Here is a 25,475-nt window from a genome sequence, read left to right on the forward strand (position 1 = left end):
GCGCAAGCAGTTTATGCAGCATGGCAGGGGCATGTGCTCAGGGCCCTGTATCAAATTCATAAGGTCAAATCTCCTCTTCAAGCTCTGTAGCTGTGCCTCTGGACTCAAAGATCCCTGACTGCACTGCTGAGACCGAAGGGTATTAGTTTCCAGAGCAGGAGTTCTACCAGGTTAAAGTCCAGCCAGTTGGGTTTCTCAGCTCTGGAACTCATCTTATTTTTATCTTGAGCTATTAAAAGCTTTCAGGGATAAACCCAAAATCAGATGCAATTTTAAACCCAACTTTACAGGTGATACTTCTCACCTAAGGCAGAAAACTTGTCTCCTCAGACAAAGGTGACAGAGAGGTGACAGTGTTGTGCATAGTAACGCTGAGGACTGACTCATGTAAGTGTTCATAAACTGCTCCTTGTGTGTTGTGGAGGGACTGGAGTGGGGTTGGGAGAGCTCTCGTGCGAAAATGGCTGGAGAGAAATTGAGAACTTGTCAAAGAACACTCCAGTATGGAGAAAAAAATGCAAAACTCGTGGTGTTCTCTGCTAAAAAGTGCATTCCCCATTAAGGGATTTTAGAATGCAGAAGTTATGTTTTGGGTTCCTATGGATAAAATGCAGAGATTGCTTATGCAGAGGTTAGCATTATTTATCTGACATTCCTCAGAAATATTTTCATGGGAAAATCCAAAAGATAAATAGGAATGAAGAGTAGTAATTGTTTAAAGCTTCACATTTTTGCTTTGCTTTTAAGATCTGATATCTTGGGTGTACCCTGGATGTACAAAGTCTGCTTTTGGCCTAAAACACTGGGAATACCCTAATTTCATTTACAATGAGGACCTTGATAGGTGCACCTAGTCCTCAAGCTTCATAACACACTGTCTGAGCTCAGTGTCTTCTCCTTCCAGACCCAGATCATGTACAAATGGATTGAACCCAAGATCTGCAGAGAGGATCTCCCCGATGCACTGTCCCTCCCTCCTTCTGGAGAGAGGAAGGATTGTCCACCCTGCAATCCTGGCTTTTACAACAACGCCTCCTCTTCCTGCACTCCTTGCCCACCAGGCACATTTTCAGATGGGACACAGGGTAGGAGCCCCCAAAAAACTTGCTTGTGTCCCCAAAATCAGTTGTTTGCTTGCATGTGACTTAGCTTAATGACACAGCATCATCAGCCAGAGTTCATTTTGCATTAAATACTCATTAAATAACGTTGGAGAGAGCGAGTTGGATATCTGTTTTCTCTCTAAAGTCCATTCTTATCAGGGATTGCTGCTCTAAGATGACCTGCTGTGCTTTGAATGCATTTCTTGGCTGATACAAACATCCTAAGGGTTATTTTAAGGGATTCTGAGAAAGGAATCAGAACTTTTACAGTCAGTAATTCTTCCTCACCCATTCTCCTGTCCATGCCAAGTTCTTCTCTGTAAAACCTCATTTTAAGCACTGTCACGTGAACACCCTGCCAGCATTGTCTAGCCTAAACTCTGGCTTGTTGATTCTGAGATGTATTTGCCCAGTGGCCACCTACAGCATTTTATATAAACTCTTGTTTACCAGTATGATCAAACCTGCAGCTGAAGCCATTAAAAGGGAAGTGTTGCTCAGGGGATCAGTTGTAGATTACTTACCACAAAGATATGATGCACAGTTTATAAAATGCTGGTCTTGTTTCCACTCCTCTGGTGTTAATAAGTCTTGGAGTATTTAATTATAAAGGAATTTATTATTTGCTTTGCTTACTACTTGCACCAGAGAGTAAAGAAGTGATATCTGTGTTCTTTAAACATCTTTTGGGATGTGCTTTGTCTGTGTGACTTTCTGACCCTTCATCCTGTAGAGTGCAAAGCCTGCCCTGCTGGGACTGAACCAGCTCTTGGGTTTGAGTACAAGTGGTGGAACATCCTGCCAGGCAACATGAAGACGTCTTGCTTTAATGTTGGCAACTCAAAGTGCGATGGGATGAATGGTGAGCCAAACTCCCTGTGTTGTTATGTGCCTTTCTCCTGCGCTGATTGTTTTGCAGTGGAACACCCATCAAAATGAGTATACTTTTTGCTGTGCCAGTCACAAACACGGTTGCCCCCCGTTTCTCTAATTGCATCAAGCTTAAAACTTCCCATAGGAAGCAATGTCCCATTATCACAAAGAAACAAAAAATCTCTTGTATACCAGAAGAGGGCAGAAGCTGCAGCCTATATGAAGTCCCCTCAACTAAGGACCTAGCCTACTATAGACTTAGATACATCTGAATATCCCCATTGAAAAAGCCCCACAGCTATTTGACTTCTCTCTAGTTTATCTCCTTTTATGCTTTTTAATAACTGTGGCCATTGAAGTCATACATGATTCTTTTAGAAAACTTGCTTAAAGTCTGTGGTTTTGTTTGTTCAGCTCTCAAAGCTTTCTCTCTGCACATGTGCTAAAATAGCAGCAGAGAGCAGTCACCGCTCACTGGTGAGAAGAATCCCATTCAGGACTTCTCTGAAGGATTTTCCTTAGGCTGATCCGCCTTCTCAGTCTGATGTAGCTCAAGCTTTCCATTATGCGTGTTGAGTACAGGAGCACTGCAGTATATGCGTAATGTTTAACACATAGATTCATTGATTCATCTGTTTTGAGGCTGGAAGAGATCAGATGGATCATCCCCTTTGAGCTGCACAGCACAGGTCAGGGAATTTCAATTGCTTTGCTGATTTCAAGGTGATACTTGCCTATAAAATCAGCAGTTCATACAGTTGCTAGAACTTTTCATTCAAAAGCATTATTATACTGCGTTATAATTTATACCAGACATCTTTAAAATGTACGAAAGTGCTGAATTGCTTAAAAAAGTATGGTAACAGAGAAATCTTTTTGCCATATGACCCAGAAACCTTCCATTTCTTGATTATTTTTTCTTTTCCTATGTCCTGTGAAGGTTGGGAGGTGGCTGGTGATCACATCCAGAGTGGGGCAGGAGGCTCTGACAATGACTATCTTATCTTGAACCTGCACATCCCAGGATTTAAGTAAGGAACAGGATTTTTGGGTTTCATCTATTTCTCATTTATCTCTGTCTCTTACACCTATTTCCATTACCCCTGGAATGTACCAAGTTTTCCATTCTGGAGTGCAACGATGTCCTGAATGAGAGACAAGAGGAAACTTGGATTTTATTCCGTGTCCATTGGTTTTAGCAGTGTTTGCTTCAGTCTGAGATGCCAGCCAGTTGGCTATCTGGAAACTAAGAAAAAGATATTCCTATCTCTCTGTTTCTACATTATCCCAAAGTAACCACCTAAACTTAGCATGAGGTGTACACTCCATAAACCCAAGTTGCCCTGCACTGTGGCTCTGGGCAGCCTGCACGGTTTGTGCTCCCCTTGGAGCCACTGGAAAGGTGCAGGGAAACAGGACATCCCACCTCTCCTGCACCCTCAGACAGGATGAACCAGTTGCTTCATGTGTTTATGTGACTTTGTCAAGAGTGAACTTAGAATCCTAGCTCAGACCAGGTGCCAAATGTTAAGACAGGTAAGGTATAGCAAAATGAAGCTCACCCTCCCTTTGCCAAATCTCAGCTAAGGGAGGTTGTGACTTCTTACACCCAATGAATAAACACTGCTTTTTATGTTACAGTATGAACAAACTGCAGTTAAAAGAGAAGCAAGAAGCATATCCATGGAAAAGCTCAGCATGTCCCAGTTTACTGTTTAGTGTTTAGTGCTTTCAGGGGAGCACCCTGAATACTTCTGGTGTGCATGAAACTCCTGAAAGTGTCTCCCACCAATGGGGAGTGGATCAGAGGGAGTGGCTCTAAACTGACAAAGGGGAGGTTTAGATGAGGTATAAGGCAGATATTCCTCCCTGTGAGGGTGCTGAGGTGCTGGCACAGGGTGCCCAGAGGAGCTGTGGCTGCCCCAACCCTGACAGTGTTCAAGGCCAGGTTGGACACAGGGGCTTGGAGCAACCTGCTCTAGTGGAAGGTGTCCCTGCCTGTGGCAGGGGGTTGGAGCTGGAGGAGCTTTAAGGTCTCTTCCAACCAAAACCCTTCTGTGATTCCATGTTTCTATGAATTAAATGATGTAAATCCCTTAAACCATGTAATGCACTTTAGCAATAAGACCCCCTCCCAGTATGGTCAAATTTGGGTTTGGTTACGTGGAGCGAACTGTATCATAAAGAATTCAGACACTTAAAAAATAACCCAGTGCAGAGCCACTGTGCAAACCTGCCCTCCGCAGTTCTGCAGGAGCAGGTTTTATGCGACAAGACTTTGATGGTTTCCTCACTGTATGAAAAGCAATTTGAAGGATTGACTGCAGCCTGTCTGGAGAGCACCTTGTAAATGCTTTGTTCCTTCTCTGTTAAACAGACCTCCAACATCAGTGACAGGAGCAACGGGGTCAGAACTAGGACGGATTACTTTCATTTTTGAGACCATCTGCTCAGCAGATTGTGTGCTGTACTTTATGGCGGTGAGTGAGAGCTCTCTCCATGACTGAGGACTGAGCCTGGTATTCCATGTCACTTTAATGCCTCTACATAGGCGTGATTAGTTGCACTTGGTTTATTATGATTAAGATAAAGCATGACATTAGTTTAACATCTGTAGTTCCCTTGCAGGAAGGATTTAATGAGTGATCCAGCAAAATTCCTCCACCATGTGAGATGTGAACCATTCCTGGTTATCTGTTTATCTTAAATCATTGGACACCAACGGGTCAAATTTTCCCCTTTTAAACCAACTGAAAGACTTCTCAGTGTCTCTTGTGCAGTCGAATTAGCTCCGGTAATAGAGTTACAAGTCAAGATATGGGGCAGAGGGATGCAAAACAGATAATTTGGATATTTAAACTTGATCCTGTCAGTGACTTCAGGGATCAGACAGGCAAAGTGCCATTGTTTTTAATTTCCTCATCTGCTAATTGGAAGTCCAACAGCTGAGGAAGGTAACTGGATTTGCAATGGCTCTCTCGCCCCTTCCATTGCAAAAAGAAGCTGGTCCTTTCTTGTAGGGAGTGGTGCTTTAAAGGAATCTGTTATTAACTTAAAGAGAATTGAGGAAATGAGGTAGCCTTTAGTGCTAATGTAAAGGAATCTCTTTTAAAAGAAAAACATCTTTCACTGGAACATCTACTACTGATGGAAGAATAAGAAACACAAACATAGATTGAACAGGTTTCTCTTGTGTAAACTTTGATACTGTCTTACTGCCTTCAGTTCTGTTTGACTGGAGATACCAACAAAGTGCGTATCAGAACATGGCAGAAACTACATTTTTTCTTTGAATTTTGGCCTTCCCCTTTCTGTGCTCTGGTACCCACATGTTTTATACAGAAACAGAATTTCAGATCTGAAAGAACCACTGCGCTGAATCTGTCCTCATAACATTTATAACCAGCTGTAAGCCTTTGAACTTGACTGTTGTGTGAACTGCAACATCTTATGGAAAAGACAACCATTCTCAATTGAAAAATTGCTAGTTGTGGAAAATAGAATAAATATGATTTCTCTCCTTTATTAAATGTTAAATGCAATTGTAAAGTCTTTTATATATTTATTAATCTGTATATATAAACCACTGGTGTTTATTGTTGTATGACCACTCTTTTTTTTTGTTTTAAATGTATGTCCGTTTTATAGGATATTAATCGAAAAAATACCAATGTGGTGGAATCATGGGAAAGAAGTAAAGAGAAACAATCCTACACTCACATCATCTCCAAAAATGCTTCCTTCACATTCACCTGGGCCTTTCAGAGAATAAACGAGGGCCAAGATGTAAGTGCTTCTTTATGTACAGGGCTTTACAGCACAGCTTTCCTTGGACATTCTCTGCCAGAGCTTTTGCCCTCCACTGAAGCTCACAGGCTTCTTGTAAGGGGCAAGTGGCTGCCCTTGGGAGGCAGCTATGGATCCACCATCCATGTTGAAAGACGGATGCATGCTTAGGTCGATCCCTGAATTGATGCACTGGTGCACAGAGCTGTGGTTAATGCCCAAATGCAATGGCATGATGACACCAGACTGGTTTCCTTGGCTCTCGTTCCAGAGCAGACAGTTCATCAATGACATGGCAAAAATCTACTCCATCACGGTGACCAATGCAGTGGATGGAGTCGCCTCCTCTTGCCGGGCCTGTGCGCTGGGCTCCGAGCAGTCCGGTTCATCCTGTGTGCCCTGCCCGCCGGGACACTACATCGAGAAGGAGACCAGCCAGTGCAAGGAGTGTCCGGCCAACACCTTCCTGTCCATCCACCAGGTCTATGGCAGGGAGGCCTGCATCCCATGTGGGCCTGGCAGCAAGAGCACCAAGGTACGGAAACCAAGTGTCTCTGAGTGATGGACAGGCAGGGTTTATTGGGATATAACACTCAAAAGGCCAGTTTTCCTGCTTTCCTGCAGGTATGTGCCTTGTGAGCATTGGAGTATAATTATAAGCAACGATCCCGCTCTTCCAAGTATGTCTTTAGTCTAATTTCTGCTTGTAAATATGTAATAATAAGATAAAATGACTACATCATCTCAAAAGACTCTCATTTTAAGAAGCTGTACTGGGGACAGTGTAAGAACAGGACAAACATACATTACTTCCACCCAAAACTGTCCCAGACTCCTGCTGTTTTAAACTAAAGGAACTTCCTCAGCTGGATGATTTTTCTGTGCCTTTAGAAACCTTTAACATGTTCTTCATATATGAAATTGCCCTTAAGCCTAGGTAAACATTTATTATGAGCAGCATCCTTTGTCAAGAAGCTGCACAGGGACTTGAAGAACAGCTTCAATTTGTTTGCATTCTGCCTGTCTTCAGCTAGGTTCATATTCTGTCCCTGTTTCTTGATCTGTTTCTTGTGTTTTCTTTTCAAGATGCAAGTGTAACTGAGGCCGTGTCCTGTTCTATCTACAGGGCTTTAAGCTGGGACATTTGGATTCTGAAAGTGTGCACAATAGGAAAAGCAAGAAACTCTGCATTTTCTTGATTAAGGCAGTGGAAAGCAGAAAGGACAGGCATAGGGAACATGAAAGTCCTGATGCGTCATTGCAAGGGACTGAAACTGGAATGGGAATTCTCTCATGGGAAAGGGGAATTACAGGAGTAGGATGAAGTTCCCTTCCATCCTTAACAAGGAAAGCAGCCCTGTCTGCCCCTACTTGCTTTAACTTGCAGGTGAATGCTTTGCTGCTGGTCCATAACTGCTTTTTAATGGATGCTGCTTCCTTTCTGAAGGACCACTCTGCCTGCTTCAGCGACTGCCTGGTGTCATACATCAAGGATAACCAGAGCCTGAATTACAACTTCAGCAACCTCAGCCAGGTGGGCTCGTTGATGAGTGGACCCAGCTTCACTTCCCGAGGGACCAAGTTCTTCCACTTCTTTAACATCAGCCTGTGTGGGAATGAGGTGAGCTCAGCTGGTGTTGAGGGTTAACCAATTTGCTGATGCTCTGTTGGATCATGTTGAGACAGGACAAGGACTCCCCTATGGCTGAGCTGTCACCGATGCTGTGCAAACACTTCCCTCTGGATCTTGCTTGGCAGTGCGATAGGACTTCTGTGCAGCCATGTGATTTTCCAGAGCAGAGATGACAGCGTTTTAGGCAGAAGTGAGGCACAGAAGAAAAACCCTGTCACATCCCTACCTTTTCTTAGTTCTTGTGCTGTCAAGTCACTTGGGTCACAACCCTGACCTCTTTGTACTACCACCACCAACTCAAGTGAAGAGTCTGAATCTCTCAGTTTCCAACTTCTTTCCACATGTGACTTGGCTGGAGATGCTGCTGTCAGAAGAGCCCCTGGTCGCCACTGTTCTCTTCCAGTGGCCGAGACACCTGTTGCTGACTTTGATTACAATCTTTTAAAGTGCTGGAAAAATGTGTTTAGTCCATGAGTTCAAACAGTCTCTGCCCCAGAGCTGAGATTTTTCTGTCTGTGGCTTGGACTGTACCAGAGCACGTTGTCACAGACATAAATCAAAGTTTTGGAGCAGTACAGTCATATGTGTTGTCCCTTGGAGGCCAGTGCATGTAGTTTACATTAATGTTCAGCCCTGTAAAGTTCTGAAGTCTCTTTCCCATGTACCAAAGTATTTGCCTGAGTTGAGGCAAATGAGTAGTCACATTTCGTCACAGTGTTCCGCATGCTTTCAGGCTTAAATGTGTGTTTAAGTACTACCTGAGTTAGAACTGCTGACAACTAGATCCACAGAAGTACAGATATGCTTACTATCCTGTGGATCTGGTCTTCATTTTCCTAAACTACTATGATGGTTCTACAGTACTACCAATGATATGAGGCTGTGAGTCCTTGGCGTTTTGTCAGGAGAACTGAATCTAGTGATTTGTCTTTCATTGCTCCTTCTCCAAGATTCTGGCACTGGTCTTGACATGTGACAATAATGCAGCCTTGAAGGCTATATATCTGCTTAGGGATTTCACACATTTGTGCCTTGAAACTATTTCATCTGGATTAAAACCCAAATAAAGAGGTGTTCTACGGTGTGTTATTTAAAGGCAAGGGAAATATGGTTTACCTTTGCAAGCCATTTTATTATGCTCCACAAATAAACACCATGCTGTCAAGATAAAGAGTACTTTGTAGCAGAGGTTTCTGATAAGACACATACCTGAGGTGACATTGCGTTTCTGAGTCTGTACAAGGCATTAATCGGAGCTTTCACAATGGCACAATTTATTATTGCAGTTTGTCCCTCTCATGTTAGAAACATCAAGTTGTTCCTAAGGCGCAGGAATGAAACTCATTCAGTTTGCAGTCAGGAAGTTTGCAGTCTCTCCTTTCCCAGACTTTTTCATGTCTTACCAACAACCAACAGCTCCCCCATTTTTTCCGCAGGGGAAGAAGATGGCTATTTGCACTGACAATATCACAGATGTTACTCTGAAGGACATGGTTGCAGAATCAGAAGATTTTTCCAATTTTGTGGGAGCTTTTGTCTGTCAGTCCACCATCATCCCATCGGACAGCAAGGGTTTCCGAACAGCCCTGGCTCTGCAGTCCAACAGCCTTGCGGACAGGTTCTTAGGTACATGGTTTATCTTCTATTCATTGTTAATCATGGATGCACACGTATGTATTTAGGGCTGCAGAGTAAATCCTTCTCAGCTCAGCAGTGTTGCATTACCTTAGGGGAAAAGTGAAGGGGCGGCCCAGGATTCAGTCCCACTTTGCTCCTCAAGTGGATCTGGACAGATACCATTGCATTTTGCTGCTGCTTTGGTTCAGCTGGTGGCTGGAAGAGAAGATAAGGGCTGCCTCATTCTTTGTTTTCCATGCCTGTATTACATACTCTTCCTTGTGTTTGGTCTGGTGGGTCCCATGGTGCATAGAATTCCAGCACAAAAATCTGGAGAATGTAATTAAAAAATACTGGTTTTCTTTCATGTTTCCTACCCACCTCATGCAGGGCAGGATCAATCACAGTAGTAACCACATAAGACCAAACATTTCTGCCCATGCCAAGACCCCACTCAGGCAATTTCAGAAGAACCAGCTGGTGCTGGGACATAATTAGGCAAAGAGGGAGGGGGCTTAGGGCAGCATGGGGCCATGCACATCATTAAGTCTTGCATTGCTCCAGCTCACAAGTTCCCAGAGTCTGAGGCCAGATTAGACAATGAAGTCATTTAGTCTGCTCACCTATGCATTACAGGCACTGAGTGTTTGGACCTTCTCCCTGGCACTGATCCCAGAAACTCATGTTTGACAAAAGCATGTCTTTGGAAGAGCATTCAACCCGAACTTTTAAGACTGCCAGAAATTAAAGCTTTACCTCAGCCATTGGTATTCTTTTCCACTCGTCAAACACCGTCTCTGTATTTTGTTTTACAGTGGACTTTTTTCTTGTTTGAATTTGCCTGGCTTCAGTTTTCAGCTCTTCCTTCTTGTTATTCTTTCTCCATTTCACACCCACATTTTCCTACTTAGAGAAATATTTTGGGTACTGGAATCATCACACCCTCCTCAGTCTGCTCTTCTGATAAACTAAGTAGACCAAGTTCTTCTATGTCTCTTGCTATCATGTATTCCTCTCAAGCATCTGAGTAATTTTTGGGGCTCTTTCTGCAGCTTGTGTAACTTGCTGTTATATTTTAATGACGCATGAGAATAGAATGGAATAGTATTCCAGTCTTTAATTCACTATAATGGTAGTAAAAATCACTTCCATATTTGTATTTACATGCATGGATAGCATCCCTGAGTCCTTCTTTCTCCAGACTCATGGGATTTCATGGTGGCTTCTTGGCTCTGGTGTCTACTCTAGATCTTTTTTTCAGTTACAGTTTCCAAGGGAAAATCTGTCTTCCTAAGGACTGGCCTTCATCTGTTGCTGTCCTGAAATATGTTTGGTTAGGTTAGGATCATCTTATCAAGTGAACCAAGTTGCTCTGTATTTTTTTCCTGTTCCTCTTAATCTTTGTCTCATCTACACACTTTACCAACCACAATTATACAGTTACTTGCAGATCCCTGATGATAATCTTACATTTTGAGACTCCAATATCAATGCGTAGAGAAGCCTGGAGACACACTGTGTTTGATGACAATTTCCTATGGCCAGATAATTTTATATTTAGTTAGTTAAATAACCAAGTGTGCTTTTAATTAACATTACACTGCTAACTTTTTAATTAGAATCTCATGTGGTAATTAGTGAAATACTTGATAGATTTACATAGTTTTCTTTAGCAGCCAAATTCATCAGCACTCAAGGAATGAAATCAGATTTGCCCAAGAGCTGTTCTTCATAAATTCATGCTGACTGTCACCCATTATGTATCTATCATTAACTGAAACCCACTTACCATTACTGTTAATTTGCCTCATCATGTTAGCCACATTGTAATTTGGCTCACCATATCCCCTCTCCATCTGTCTTCTGACATTTCATTATCATTAAAAGCTCTATCAAAGGTCATTCTTTAGGTATGGGTTTGGTGGTCCATAAGCATACATGCCAAGTAGATGCCCATATCCTCCCTCTCCTGCCGCTGAGGGAATGAGATGTTCAGTCATTGTCTTGGAAAGCAAGGAGCTAGTCCCATGTTTTTCCTAATACAGAGAAAAGATATCAAGCTCCTTTGCTGCCTTTTCTTTATCACAATTTCTACAGTTTAAAAAGGTTGAAATTTGCCTTTTCTATCCATAAGATGTACTTTTATTTCTAGTATTTGTAAAAAAGCTCCAAACTTATAATTTTTCTAGTGCTGCCAAACACAGGCTTTTCCCTGAAGTCTTTAGCATCCATTATCATTTTTCTGTAACTCATAACTTTGGATTTTATTTGATTCTCTATTCCTCCTCCATTAAGCTTGTGCCAGTGTTTTGATTTGAATTGCTCTTCTACCGCTGTTCTGATTCAAGGTGGACTCTCAGTCAAAGCTATTGTCATTCTTGAGAGAGTCATTGTGGCTTCTTAGCTATATCATTAATATCCTCTGAAGAATGACATTTTTTTTTTCCCGCACTTGATTTTGTTTCTAGGGTTCTTATTTTTGAGAAGCTGCACTTTGAAATGCCGTTTCTACATTACTGTATATTGGATGGGAATATACTCTCATTGCTTTTGTTGAATATAATAAGGTCCCTAGGAGCTATCATCTTCCAGTCTAGTGAGTAAATAATCTCTGTCTATTGTCTTGCAATCCAAATTTAAGTTTGATGTAATGCCTTTGATGGGAGGAAATGATCATCCTTGCTGACATCAGGGTATGTTTTCAGAGCAGAGGTCCCTCTTCAATAACCTAAAATCTTTCTGCACGTGCTCCTGATGGTTGCTGCAGCACAGGTCATTTTGTTCTGTCTGTTGATGTGATGCTCTGTAGGCTTTTCTCACCTGCAAGCCCTCCTGATCACATTGATCTATGTGCTTTCAAAATCCCTGACTTGTCCTACTGCAGGTACTAGTGTCTACTGCAAAGTGTCACCTTTGTTATCTACTATGTTCACCTAAAAGGTTTATAACCAGACATAGATTTTCCAGCTGTGTGAATTGTCCTTTCAAATTAATGCCAAAGTCAAGTCAAAGTCAAGTTGAAGTCCTAAAAATTCAACTAGGCTCTCTGAAATGTTGCAAGAACAAGCAGAAAACTTCTTTGCTTCAGTTTTTTCCATCTTCCCACTACTTTCTGGTTGCTACCTCTTTTTCTTGTCATTCTAGGAATTTTTCATCTCACTAGAAGGATGCACCCTGTCCCATTTATACAGTTCCCTCTTCTGAAATGTTGCAGTACAGCTCCAGTATTTTCGGTCTTCTTTGGTTCATGAAGTTGGAAGGATCTTGAAGAACTTTTGTTACTTGAATTTTTCTCTTTTCCAGCTCTTCTCCAAAATCCATGCAGACCTGTGTAACGTGCTGTTCCACACATCAGCCTGTTCATTCCAAAATGTGCCACCAGGGCTTACCTACGACTCCATCATCTTTCTGAACCTTGTCATTGCATAGTTCAATTTTTCTCCCATAGTACTGCAGATTGCTCAGGGTGTTACATGCTTTCCCAACATAAATTACTTTGATTCTGTAATATTCCATGATTGCTTTAAACTCATACAAAAGAATAAAACATTTTTTTATACCAGTATGGTTTTATTCTTTTTTTATTATGTCCATATAAGGAAATCAGAATGCAGGAAACAAACTGCAAAGTTAAGTTCAAATAGAGAAAGCGTAGAATGTCATTAATGCTACTGAGACCAAAACCTCTCAGACTGAGAAAATGTTTTATATGAAACCCACGGAAATCCATTCTTAGCTTGTTCTTTTTGCTTTGTTTTGGTTTTCCCCTTCTCAAACTTCAGGAGCTACTGTTGAAACAACGCTGGAAAATATCAACATCAAGGCAGATATGTTTCCTCCCTCTCCAAGCAAAATACCTGATGTGCATTTCTTTTACAAGTAGGTAAAAAATACTGATGTTAAGGTCCTTTCCAACCCTAACTATTCTATGATTCTATGTCAAATGTCTTCATTTGTTTAAAGGAAACTAAAGCTGTGAGGGGAGATCTTTAATCCACCTTTAATCTTTATCACTTTAATCAGTATCTGGCTGATACTGATTGGCATGTTGAAGAACATCTTATGAAATCAGGAAATGCTCTTTACATCTAAATTACACTTAATCTGTAGTGTTACCAGAGCTTTGATTGATCCAGGTGCCACTTCCAGTGTCATGTTCCTTTCTGTAATTTATCACGTGGCTTTGATAGGTTCACTTCCTGTTGCATTTTTTCTTTCACATTCTTTTGTATTTACTTTGATGCTACAAAAATGAACTAATCGAGGTTAAAAGCTTGCAGTTACTAGTGTGCTTTTCCTATTCTTCATAAAAAGAACACCTCAGCTTAGGTAAGAGATAGCTGAAAGATTACTTCAGTTAAGATGTCTACATGCTGGTGTCTTCATGTGAAATGTATTTCTAAGCTTGGATTCTGGAGCCCATGGGGCTATTCAGGTTATCTTGAGGCACATACCTATATTTGTTCTACTGATTCTCTCTGTAGATTTAGTTGGCTTTAGTGGTAGATATTAATTGGCTATAGCACTTTGGATATAAACAATTTATACATATGTATATACACATAAATACACGTATACAAATACTTAAATTATGTGCCTGATTCTGCAAGCTAAAGCACACACCAGTAACTCTACATTGAGTATATTATGAACTTAGCTTACAATGTCTATCATGTTGGAATAAAGTTCATTCCTTGAATCCCATTTGCCTTGTGCTGTTTCAGGACAGAGTGGTTTTCAGATCACTGGTAAGGAGAGAACCATCATGAGCTCTCCAGCAGAGTAACACACCAACCATTGCGCTTGAGATTCTCCTTTTTAATCCTTGCACTCTGTTTTGTGGGCAGGTTTATTCCTTGGCTCAGCAGAATTCAAACTAGCTATTGGAACAGAGCCGTTCCCTGAGTACTGAGTGCACTCTCAGATTTAAATGAGGTGGTGAAACCTATCCTGCTCCTTTGTTATTCCTTTTTTTTCCTTCCAGCTGACAAAGGCAAAAGTACTGTGATAAACACTATTTCTTTAGCATTTCAGTTATATGAATGGACAGAGACCTATGAAAGAGGTATTTACTATGGTGGAAATGTATTACATTCCTCCTCTTGTTTGACATTAGGTCTTCAACAGTGACAACCTCATGTGAAAATGGTCGTGCAACTGTTGTGACAATGAGATGCAACCTCAACAAACCAGACCAAGGGGAGCTTTCTGTGCCCAGGTATTTAAGTATTTTTATACGAACAGTGCCAAAAAGCCTTTTCTCATCAGGTAATTGCAAAACTCATGAATAACTTTATACTTCATAGCAATGAGGAGTGCTATGTCCCTCATCAGCCATGCAGAGGAGGTCTCACTCATTTTTGCTAGGTGAAAGACATGTCCATCACCTCCCAGCAGGCCAACTACTCTGCATTGAGGCTGTGTGGTGAGAGAGGTTAGAGCTTAGGCAGGTTGTTCCGAGCTTATGCAGGTTGTTCCAAGCTTAAAGCCAAAAGAAAATGTAGTGATGTTCTCTTGTCTTCCCTTCTCCTTTATTTCAGTTCCTGATTTTGATCTTTGGCCTGCTGATTAGAGCTGTCTAGCTGGGGCTTTGAGAGGTGTTCTGCTTTCATCTACAGCAGTGGCTGTGGACAAAGTGATTTTCTTTTTAGTCTGTCATAGCAACTATGAAATCTGCTGTTGCAATGCTTATGTGAGCCCTAACTCTGTCTATTTCAAGTTCCGTATGTATTTGTCTTGTCATTCCAGTTTGTGTCCTGGACTCCTTGTACCAGTTGTGTTTAAGTTGCCTGACCTCTTTTTCCCTTCACTCTGATAAAAGGGGCTACAAAAATCTTCTGAAAACCTGAAAAGTTGAAAGAAAAAAACAATAAAAGAAGTAATTCTGTTGCTCTTTAGCAACACTGTGATACTTCAGAAGCTCCCCTCAACTCTGCTGACCCTCCTCTTTGACAGTCAAGGTGCATTTTGATCTGTCTGGATGTTACTGTAAATCTGCTGATAGCACTGTCACTCATCCTCCTTTCCAAATGTTAAGTCTTATTCCCAAAAGCTAACAGTGTGAGAGGTGTGGGATCCTCTGATCCCTGTCTGTCTTTGGACAGGTGAACCATACTTACCTGAATGAAAGTGAATAGTCACCTACTTGTGATGGATGGGTGATTTAAGTTTCAATGCCTTTGGAGATGCCTACTTCAGTTTCTTAGGGACCTGAGACACTACACTACAAATTATGCTGGACAACATGCCATTGTCTATCAGCTGCCATGTGAAAATCCTCCAGGTGTCCTTCTAGTGTTATAAGTGAAACACAGTATGAGCTGTGATAGCTCACTGGTACTGAGGAGGATTAACCTACCTTGCTTTTACAAGTGTAGTTATGGGCAGAAGCGGCACACAGCTGACATGATGTACTTTATCGCAGTTCTCATTGACTTCTCCCTTCCTAGCCCCCTTTGACTAGCTCAACAGTCAGACAGCTACTTTCAAACAGTGAGGTATGTGATATGTGTCAAATAGTACTGCCTGTAAATCCTTGATCCTCCAGACATAGTGTTTAGTATCACATGAAGTTATAGTATAAGATGAAAGTAGTTGAGGAGAAATGCCTCTCAGTGCTTTTATAATGTATATTGAAAAACTGTTCCATAATCCAGAGAGGACAGTTGCCGGTTATTCAAATCAGGATAAGACAGAATGGGATTTTAGGGCTGTGGATTTTTCAGTCATAGAATCCCAGACTGATTTGTGTTGGAAAGGACCTTAAAGCTCATCCAGTTCCAACCCCCTGCCACAGGCAGGGACACCTTCCACTAGAGCAGGTTGCTCCAAGCCCTGTCCAGCCTGGCCTTGAACACTGCCAGGGATGGGGCAGCCACAGCTTCTCTGGGCACCCTGTGCCAGCACCCTCACAGGGAAGAGCTTCTTTTTTATATCTAATCTAAATCTCCCCTCTTTCAGTTTGAAGGCATTCCTCAGTCCTTCCAATCAGGATAGCAGATTTCCAGATGATATAGAAAAAAAAACGTTAAATCAATTTTTCTGTATGGATATATTTCACATTTACATGACTTAGATTCTTGCATGGACTTCTGGCCAATGCTGCTGTTAGGCTGATGTAATTGTCAGTAACGAAAGCTTCATGAGCGTCCTGCCATTGCCAGTACAACTTCCTTCTGGGGGCTGAATACAAAATAGGGTCATTAGTCTTTCTTAGGCTAGAGAAGCTGTTATCTCTTCATTAACTAGTGAACATCCTTCTAGTAATTAACCATGACAGGACAAGTCCATTCCATATGGATGAAATCACCCAGACATCATTAGAACAACAACAGGAACCAGATAGCAGCATTCGTGTTGAACAGTCACCCAGTGCAGGAGAACAGCAACAGAGGCACGTGTCGGGCTAGCCTGTGCTGGCGGAATGCTGGAATACTTCTGCTGGTCTCCAAGGCTTGTTTCTTTCTCTTCTCTTCATCACAGATGTGTGAATAGCACTTGCTGCCAGGAACCGATCTGTTATTTTAGACCTTTGACAGCCGAACATCTGTTTTCACTTGAGAAAGCATTTTATAAACTAGGAAAAATAATTTCCCCGTTTTTTTCCATCTGCTGACTTGATAGATGTTTGCCCATTTGTTGTATTTAGTATTAACAATCTTCAGCAGCAGAATGTGGAATGAGGATGCAAGCCCCAGAGTGTTTCAGAAGTGTTAACTAAACTTTGCTCTCCTTCTAGCTCTTGCCCTGCGGGCACCTGCGATGGATGCACTTTCTACTTCATATGGGAAAGTGCAGAAGCTTGCCCTCTCTGCACAGAGCAAGACTATCACGAGATTGAAGGAGCCTGCAAGAAAGGATTTCAGGTACAGGGCCCATGTCTCTAAGTCAGATGGCTTCCTTTGGGTATAACTTGGACTTTTGAAATTTGATGTGCAAATCTATATGAAAGTGCAGGTAGAGTTGGGAAACTGCAGTCCAGGCTCTGAGCTGGCTGGGTGCAAGTCTTATTGCTGTGTTGAGACTCAGGGATATTTGTGCCAATGGCATTGTGTTTTCTACAGCACAGCTGGCTTGTGCTGACCAGCTATGTGGGCAGGAATGTGGACTCTGTATGCATGCAGGCAAGTTATTTGTGAAGTATGGAGTGCCCAAAGGACTTCAGTCCTCTTCTCTAGAAAAAGTTCTTTCACAGGTTCAGAACTGTCCTGTTGATCAACAGCTCCAATGTGGGCACAAGGGCACAACACATTCACAGTTGCTGTCTAACCCATATTGTGCCAGGTGAAGAGCAATATGGAAGAGGAAATCCTTTGGCTATGCCTGAACCTGCAGGCACAATCAAGGGGACAATTGAGTAGACAATATGACTCCACTTAGAGTCTGAAAACCTGAAGCAGTTGTTGAAAAGATGTCTAACCTTTCTACTTCAAAAACAGCTTGTTTTTATTCAGCTCTAAGTAGTTCTCTCTTTTTCTACAAGCAGCTCATGTTTTGGTGTTTTCTGTTTGAAAGGAAACCTTGTATGTATGGAATGAGCCAAAGCATTGCATTAAAGGAGTTCCCTTGCCAGAAAAAAGGACGAGCACTTGTGAAACAGTGGATTTTTGGCTGAAAGTTGGAGCTGGTGTTGGTGCTTTCACAGCCGTTCTGCTCATAGCCTTGACCTGCTATTTTTGGAAGAAGAACCAGAAGTATGTACTGCAAATTATGTTCCATACAAAAGTAAATTAAAAGCTTGATGTAGTGAACATCAAGAAGTTAAGACATTTCATGGGTTTGACCTTATAACAACGTTGATGAGAAATGCCATCATTTGGTGTGTTTATCCACCAAGTTGAGGTTTCTTCTATCAACAGTGGCTATCAGAAACACTGGTTAGGAAAATATTAGGAAATCCACAGTAATTTGTTAGGGCATTTCTGTCTTTTTAACCCCTGACAGTTTAAAGTTCCTTATAGGTCCTGAAGCAACACAACTTTCTCAAAATCTGAAGAACAAAAGAGTATCTTTTCAGTTTAATCAGTTTCTTTTCAGCTGGGTTAAAATAAGGTTCTTCACTGTATATTGCTTAGGTCTGTTTTGGCAGGATGCATCTGGTACACACCCAAAAGATTCCTGCTTCTCAGACTGAACATGCTCCCCATCACCATTGTCCTCTGCTTCCTATATCTCATGTCATAAGCTCCTAAAGTGTGATTCCACCACAATGGGATTTCATTGTCCCATAGCACAACCAGCTTCACCAAACCCAGACTCCAATATCATAGCCTCAACACCTTGCTGCCTCCTACCACACTGTTACACATCTCTCCTCTCCTCCATAGCCTTCTTGGAAAGGAGTGTGATGTAGATTCTGAAGTCAGACCTGCTATTGCCCTGAAAAGGAGTCAGGTCGTACTTCTTCATGCAGGAAAACCTTTAGACCTACTTATGGTCTCTTGGGAAAACATGTCTGTTTTATAAGGATATAGAACTAAAGTGGAGAGCAGGAGCTTAGTGTACGATTAATACTATTTCGGTTACATGTCTGTAATGACTGCAAAGTTACTAATTTGCAATAAATACGTCTGAAGTAACTACGTGGAAGGACTGCAGATAATCTAAATTATGAAATCATTGAATATGAGACATTTGTAAAAAAATCTGTGCCTGTCTGGCTTTATATCTTCAGGCTGGAGTATAAATATTCAAAATTAGTGATGACAGCGAACTCAAAAGAGTGTGAGCTGCCAGCTGCTGACAGCTGTGCTATAATGGAAGGAGAAGATAATGAAGAAGAAATAGTATATTCAAATAAGCAGTCACTGCTGGGGAAGCTCAAGTCCCTGGCAACAAAGGTGAGTAGTAATTACTACCATTAATACTAAAAATAATTATTACCTTTATTTATGACTGAATGTAATGAGGCTGTGATGCTAATTTGCACACTGCTTTGTGCAGACTCCTACAGCCAGTCCATACTCAATCTGCTGAAATCCATTGTATATTGCAGGGTATTGAGTAAATGCTCCCTCTTCTGCGGAGAGATTTCCGTAGCATTCCTTCTTCTATGGCTGATGCCTAAAAGGAGCAGTTAATGGTGGGGTGAACCTCTCTGCCTGGATTTGTACCAGCCACCTCCATTACTGAGGCAAACACAGCTATTACAGATACAGAGAATTAACACTAGGAACTTAGCCACCAGCCAGCTGCTTGCAGCTCATCTGGGCTGGCTTCATGGCTGACTTGAGAACCATAATCCGGAATACTATAGGATTCTACTGTTTGGAATACTATAGGATGAAGAGGAGGCATTGCCCACAGCCTGTTACCCAGTACAGCAACTTCCCACTGCTGTACTGTAAACTTCCCATTTCACTGGGAAGTAACAGCAAAAAGCATTTGTTCTGCAGCACATGAGATGTGGATTGTTGCAGGTCTGAATTTGTAGCACAAAGGTCTTTGGTGTCCTTTGAGAACATTTTGGAGAGGAGCAACAGAGGACCATTGTGGTACATCCCACAAGCACTTTGGCATTTATTCCAAATGCCTTGCAGTATGGGAAAGGTAGTGTTGTCTTTAAGATAGTGCAGCTGGGGGATCTATTATGATCAAGATAAAGTTGGATAACACTTTCCCTTTCAGTTTTGCTGAAACGAGTTGTTTCATAACGGAAAGTTTCTTAAAAGATCATAATAAAGGTTTATTTTAAAAAGTCACTCTCTTATTTCTTGTCCAAATAATATTTCAGAATGCTCAATTGTGAGATTTTTTTCTTGTATTCTTTTTTTTTTTTTCCTTTCTGTGATTGAGTGCAATGAAATTAAGACCTGTGTGCCTCCTTTTTTTTTTTTTATTTTCCCCCTATTTTTTCTCTTCTCTTTGGAGAAGTTGCCATTACACAGCTAATATGCGGAACTTTCCCTTGACCCCAGCCTGACTATTTGTCTTGCAAAAATCAATATTGTTCCTTTTGGAAAGGGCAAGAAATTGAATATTCATTCCTAATTCAATATTGAGAATATCGAAAATGTAAATAAAATCAAATCACATCAGATTTTGTGGTGGTGTTGTGAAAAATGGAGGTTGATTCTATTTGGAATCCTACAGGGACTGACTTTGAAACACTGATGATATGTTTTTGACTGTGAAATGCATTGGCTGGCTGTGGCTCAGTGTAATGACCAGCGCTGCTGGGGAAGGTCATGTTTTGCTGTATGCCTGATAAGTGTAAAACCTTTGCTGACTCCATTTGCATCACCAACCATGGGCTCCTTCCTGATTATAAGTATAGAGATGAAAGCATAGGAGAGTGTTGGAGTCAGCCCAGAGGAGGATACAAAGATGCTCTGAGGGCTGGAGCAGCTCTGCTCTGGAGCCAGGCTGAGAGAGCTGGGCTTGTTCAGCCTGGAGAAGGTTCCAGGGAGACCTTGGAGCAGCTTCTAGTGCCTAAAGGGGCTACAAGAAACCTGGAGAGGGGCTTTGGACAGGAGCCTGTAGGGACAGGACAAAGGGGAATGGCTTTAACCTGACAGAGGGGAGATTGAGATGGGCTCTTAGGCAGAAGCTCTTCCCTGTGAGGGTGCTGAGGCGCTGGCACAGGGTGCCCAGAGAAGCTGTGGCTGCCCCATCCCTGGCAGTGTTCAAGGCCAGGTTGGACACAGGGGCTTGGAGCAACCTGCTCTAGTGGAAGGTGTCCCTGCCTGTGGCAGGGGTTGGGACTGGAGGAGCTTTAAGGTACCTTCCAATTCAAAGCAGTGATTCTCTAAGTGGGTTTTGTTTGTTTGTTTGTTTGTTTGTTTTGGTGTGTGTGTATAGTTTTATTATTTTGTTTTGGTTTCCCTCTTTAAGCTTTAGTACTTTAGCTTTCAGACCACTTGAATGCCTATTTGGACTCAAAAAGAGCATTTTAACATTCCTATATCCATTTTGCAGGCTCCCTGAGTATTCTCTCCTCTTTAAACAAGCCTGTCAGATGTTTCTAAGCTGGCTCCTTTTTTCCTGCTAGACAATCATAGCTGGCAAACTCAGCTTCCAGTACCTCATTAGCTTACTGAGCTCTGTGTCCTGTATCCCTCCAGATAACTCTAATGTAATATATATTTCTCCAAAACAAATGCTATAAGCATCGCTTTTCATTTATGCAAAAAATGAGGAAATTAATCTCTTGCTGCATATGCATGTAAAATAACGAAAAAATATATAGAGGAAAACAAGGGAGAAAAAGAAGAGAAACATAAACTGAGAGATAAAGAAAAGTTTGAAGTATTCTAGCTAAATGTTCAAGCTTCAGGAAATGGCATTTCTGTGAAGCAAAATGTCTCATGAAGCTATTAGTGGGTTTGGGTACCCCAGGAATTTAGGGCTCTGGCTATAATATGGAAAGCAATTACTCTTATTTTTAATGAGAATGTAGAAGTTAAAGAATTATGAAACTGCTTCAGATTGGAGGTTGTTCTGGTTCCATCTGTTGTCTGCAGCATAACAATACCAGGTCCTTCAGAACAAATAATTCCTACTTTTCTTCAGGATAGCATAGGATATTTTCCTTCCCTGCTCTTTTTCATGTCTGTGCTAGGCTATCCTGATCTGAGTGAGATGGCTTTAAACAAGAGATCATGAGGTTAGTTTAACATAGTTTCCAATTGTTTGTGTACATCAACAGGTATGAAAGGTAAGTACACGAAGCAAGAACCAGCATTTTCTAGTGAGTAGTTTTATTAGGGCTCCTTCATTTATTGCTTCTACATAGACCATTGGGTTATTCACACACAGTAACCTGTATGTCCACACTTCTCACCCTGATGCCTGCTGGTTAGGCTGGTTCTAGGCTGTCACCCTGCAGATGAAACAGGAAAGAAAACTCAACCCTCCAGCCCTGATTTTTAAGAAGACAGAGGATTTGTAGGGTCTTTTTGTCCTGTGGATTTCCCAGAGAAGTTGGAATGGGAATCCGGGAGTGAGGCAGTGGTGTTCACATTCACCAACTTTCCCCCAAATATATTTATTGTAGGAAACACCTTAACACCTTAAATGATAACCATAGATATGATTACCTTGCAATTGCCTAGCTCTGACTACCTGTCCTATACTAAGAATATGAAATGCAAACTTGCCCAACTTACAACTCTGTAAGTACTATGAACAATATATATGGCATGTTTTAATTGTCTATGCAAATTCTTACAGAATTAGTAGTGTTATTAAATAATAAAGAATCAAACTGTGCACTTAATGACCAGGGCAGAAATAAACCAAAGTGTTTGGCAAAGGCTGCTCTGGAGATACTAAGAGAAGGAATGACTGCAGTAACTGTTGGATGTGAATTTGAGGAATCCCACTTGATGAGAAATGTCTTTTCCATTGCAGGAGAAGGAAGATCATTTTGAATCTGTTCAGCTGAAATCTTCAAGGTCCCAGAATATATGAAGAATTAATGCTGCCTTCAAAGAAACAAACCTAATTTCTATTTTTACAGGACCATATTTTAAACATATTCTGGCACACATTGTAGTGGTGATCTTGGTGAGAAATGCTTGGCCATTTAGGTGGAAAGAAGACAGGAAGCAAAACAGAAAATTGGATTGCCTTACCATGTGATCGAGTACCTTGCCAAAAAAGAAAGCAGACGCTTGGATTCCATACTGGGAATGAAATTCAACTCAGGAAGAGATAAACATACTGCAAATAACATGAGTTTTTTGCATTCACCTGGGCATTGCTCAGACATGCCATATGATTTGTAGGTACCTTCCTTTCCTATCACTCCTTCTACACATATTCATAAGACATGATTTTCAGAGAGGCCTGAAACTTCCTGCAGAGGTCATGTATTGTCCTTTAGTAGCATAACTGTGAGTCTCTCTTAAAATCAGAATTGTGAATGGTACTCAGAACGAGCCTCAGGTGAGTTTTGAACTTTGGACAGTACTTTTGATTTTAGTGCTTTGGAGAGCTGGATGGTCTGTATTGGCCTCAAATACAAGAGTCATGGTCTTGCACCTGCAAGTTGAACCCATTCTGATGCCTAAGTCATGGCCATCAGGGTTAGGGTAAAACCTGGTGCTGTTAGATTTAAATGTGCTGATTGTTATGGTATGAATTGTAGTTCTGGTCCCATGAGTTTATAGGCAGAAGCAAGCTCAAACTCTATAAAGAAGGAAAGCGATACCCACAGTGCAAGTTGCACTTGCTCCTCTCTGTGAAAGCTTGTCCTTTCAAGAGAGGTCATTGGCAGTTTCAGTACTCTCCCTTGGGCTGCCAATATATCACCTTTCCCTACGTTGCAAACCAATGAAGCCTGAACTCTGGAGTTAAGACAGGAATGTCTAATTCTGGAAATCAGGGATCAGCTTTGTCAGCTGGGAGGCTTACTAGAAACACTCAGCCACCTTTATTCCTGGACCGAAGAGGGCGGATGCCCAGCAGAGCTGAGCGTGGGTTAGGTAATTGTGCAGCTCAGCATCTAAATGCTTTCTGCTGTTGAAGCAAGTACCTACTTTGGAAGAAGGGCACAAAATGGTGCCTAGAATAATGGAAGCTAGGTGGATGTTTTCATAAAATCAGCCACATTGTAAGCATGAGATCTTCATAATATCCACTGTAATAATTTCCTGAAATTCCCGTTGAGGTTGAACTCAAAGGAATCTGAAACTTAGGCAAAAAATACTTGAGTAAAAATTATGCAAGACTTGTATACAGCCAGGAGAAAATGAGGAACGGGTCTTGTATTGACCTCTGGTCAGACTCATATTTCCATTATAGCAAAATGATGTGAATTATGGAATGCATCAAAACCAGAAAAGACACATAGACAGAAGTGGTCTTTTTACTCTAAGGAATATAGATTTTTGATTTTATATGACTGAGCTAGTTCTATCAGTAAAAGAGGGCCCACTTTTGAATAAAATTTAAATTAAACTGATTTTTCTGCACTCTAAATATCTTACAATACTATAGATGTGGACAAAAAATTTATGAAGTTTAGATTTTTTTTCTTTTTCCTTAGGGAAAATTCAGCTCAATTATTTTGTATCTCCACTCAAAGAGCACAGGTTTTACTCTTTTCATGGGAGATGCTTCAGGCATCTTAACTGAAGTGGTGTACATTTTTTGTTGTTCTTGAAAAGGCACTTCACTTTCCCAAGAAAGATTTTTATGGGGTATTGTTGAATGTATATTAAATACACATTCCTTTTTGTATATTTTGTACCATTGCACACTTATTATTGTACATTGTATTTGTTGTCATTATGTCATTTATATATGGTTGTCAAAGATGATATGCTCACGGAGTTAATGGTTATGGCTTTGGGATGTCACATCTTGGATCTTTTATGAAGAGGGGTTTTACGTTGTTGATTTTTATTCAACTAGTGTGCTGTAGCATCAAAGATATATATCTGATGGGCATTCATAAAATAAAGTGAGAATATATTTGAAGCTGTGGACTTGAGATGTTTGGTGGAACTGCAGCATTTCCTTAAATATTGCAGCTTTTCACTGCCATCGAATTGCATTTAATTTGTTTCCTTCTCTCTCTGTACATTTTCCAAGCCATAATTACAGTTGATTCTCCAAAACATCATTTCTTCTTTCATCATGGGGCCCATATCTCTGTAATGTCAAAATGCCTTAATGTTTATGAACTATTTAATTTGACTTAATACCACAGAGGGTTTGTTTGGTTCCCTTCTCTTTCCCTTTTATTTTCCAAATAAAGTAGAGAGTGGAAGGTTTTTGTCAGCTCTGACACTTTGCTCCATGACCCTTCTCAGCTCTGCTTCCAAATGATTTGTCGTGTTACTGTTGACGATTCTTCCACGTGATCTAATAGCATCTGTGGTGCAGTGCTAACATTGTGGATATAAACCAGTATTGTAGACATTATTTAGCTCAAAATAAGAAAATTGCATTTTCCAGAAATTAAGCAAGTTTAAACTGGCATATTTTAGCTGACATCTGCTATTATTTTCTTTCTGTTAAAGATATAGTAGAGAGAGGAAGTTTCCATTTTCCCATAACAGGCAAATTTTGGAAGCCTTTAACACTTCATTAAGAAATCAGCTGTCTGTGACCTCTAGTAGTCTGCCAAAATATACTTACAGCAACCTCCCCCTTTTCTCCCACACGGAATCACGTCAGAAACTGTTATTTGATGCCATAAACCAATGTGAATCAGTCTGTTATGTGTTCACTTGATTAAACGGAATGCATTTTATTGCTGCATTTGCATGCTTTTCTTTGACATCTGGAGTCAAGCAACTGAATCTCTTGGAGGATTAAGCACATTTTAGTAGTGTGTCTGTATAAATTATCAGCAAATTAGCAGAATATTATTGTCTCGCCTTTGACGGTGCTTTCTGGGAGGAATGTGCAAAGAACTTACTCTATCTTGATGCTGGCTACGTTGGTTGATGTTCTTAGTACATACCATGATTGATGAAGAGTCTAGGTTTTGAGGAAAATTAAGTGTCTTAGAG

The 25,475-nt window shown here is 41.1% G+C and overlaps 1 protein-coding gene across 1 annotated transcript in view; it reads left to right on the plus strand.

Moving 5' to 3' along the window:
• Positions 1-22,422, plus strand: part of ELAPOR2 (endosome-lysosome associated apoptosis and autophagy regulator family member 2) — a gene marked incomplete at both ends in the record, with an annotated part of 97,310 nt that extends 74,888 nt beyond the window's left edge. The window contains 14 exons of the mRNA XM_080619731.1: positions 905-1,085; positions 1,837-1,965; positions 2,917-3,007; positions 4,354-4,456; positions 5,625-5,762; positions 6,034-6,297; positions 7,210-7,383; positions 8,832-9,021; positions 12,795-12,891; positions 14,129-14,230; positions 16,751-16,877; positions 17,527-17,705; positions 18,686-18,851; positions 22,363-22,422. Coding sequence (XP_080475857.1) covers positions 905-1,085; positions 1,837-1,965; positions 2,917-3,007; positions 4,354-4,456; positions 5,625-5,762; positions 6,034-6,297; positions 7,210-7,383; positions 8,832-9,021; positions 12,795-12,891; positions 14,129-14,230; positions 16,751-16,877; positions 17,527-17,705; positions 18,686-18,851; positions 22,363-22,422 — 2,001 coding nt within the window. The remainder of the gene's footprint in view (positions 1-904; positions 1,086-1,836; positions 1,966-2,916; positions 3,008-4,353; positions 4,457-5,624; positions 5,763-6,033; positions 6,298-7,209; positions 7,384-8,831; positions 9,022-12,794; positions 12,892-14,128; positions 14,231-16,750; positions 16,878-17,526; positions 17,706-18,685; positions 18,852-22,362) is intronic.
• Between the last annotated feature and the right edge of the window lie 3,053 nt (positions 22,423-25,475).

Source organism: Psittacula echo, assembly GCF_963264785.1.
Source record: "Psittacula echo genome assembly, chromosome: 1".
NCBI classification, from domain to species: domain Eukaryota; kingdom Metazoa; phylum Chordata; class Aves; order Psittaciformes; family Psittacidae; genus Psittacula; species Psittacula echo.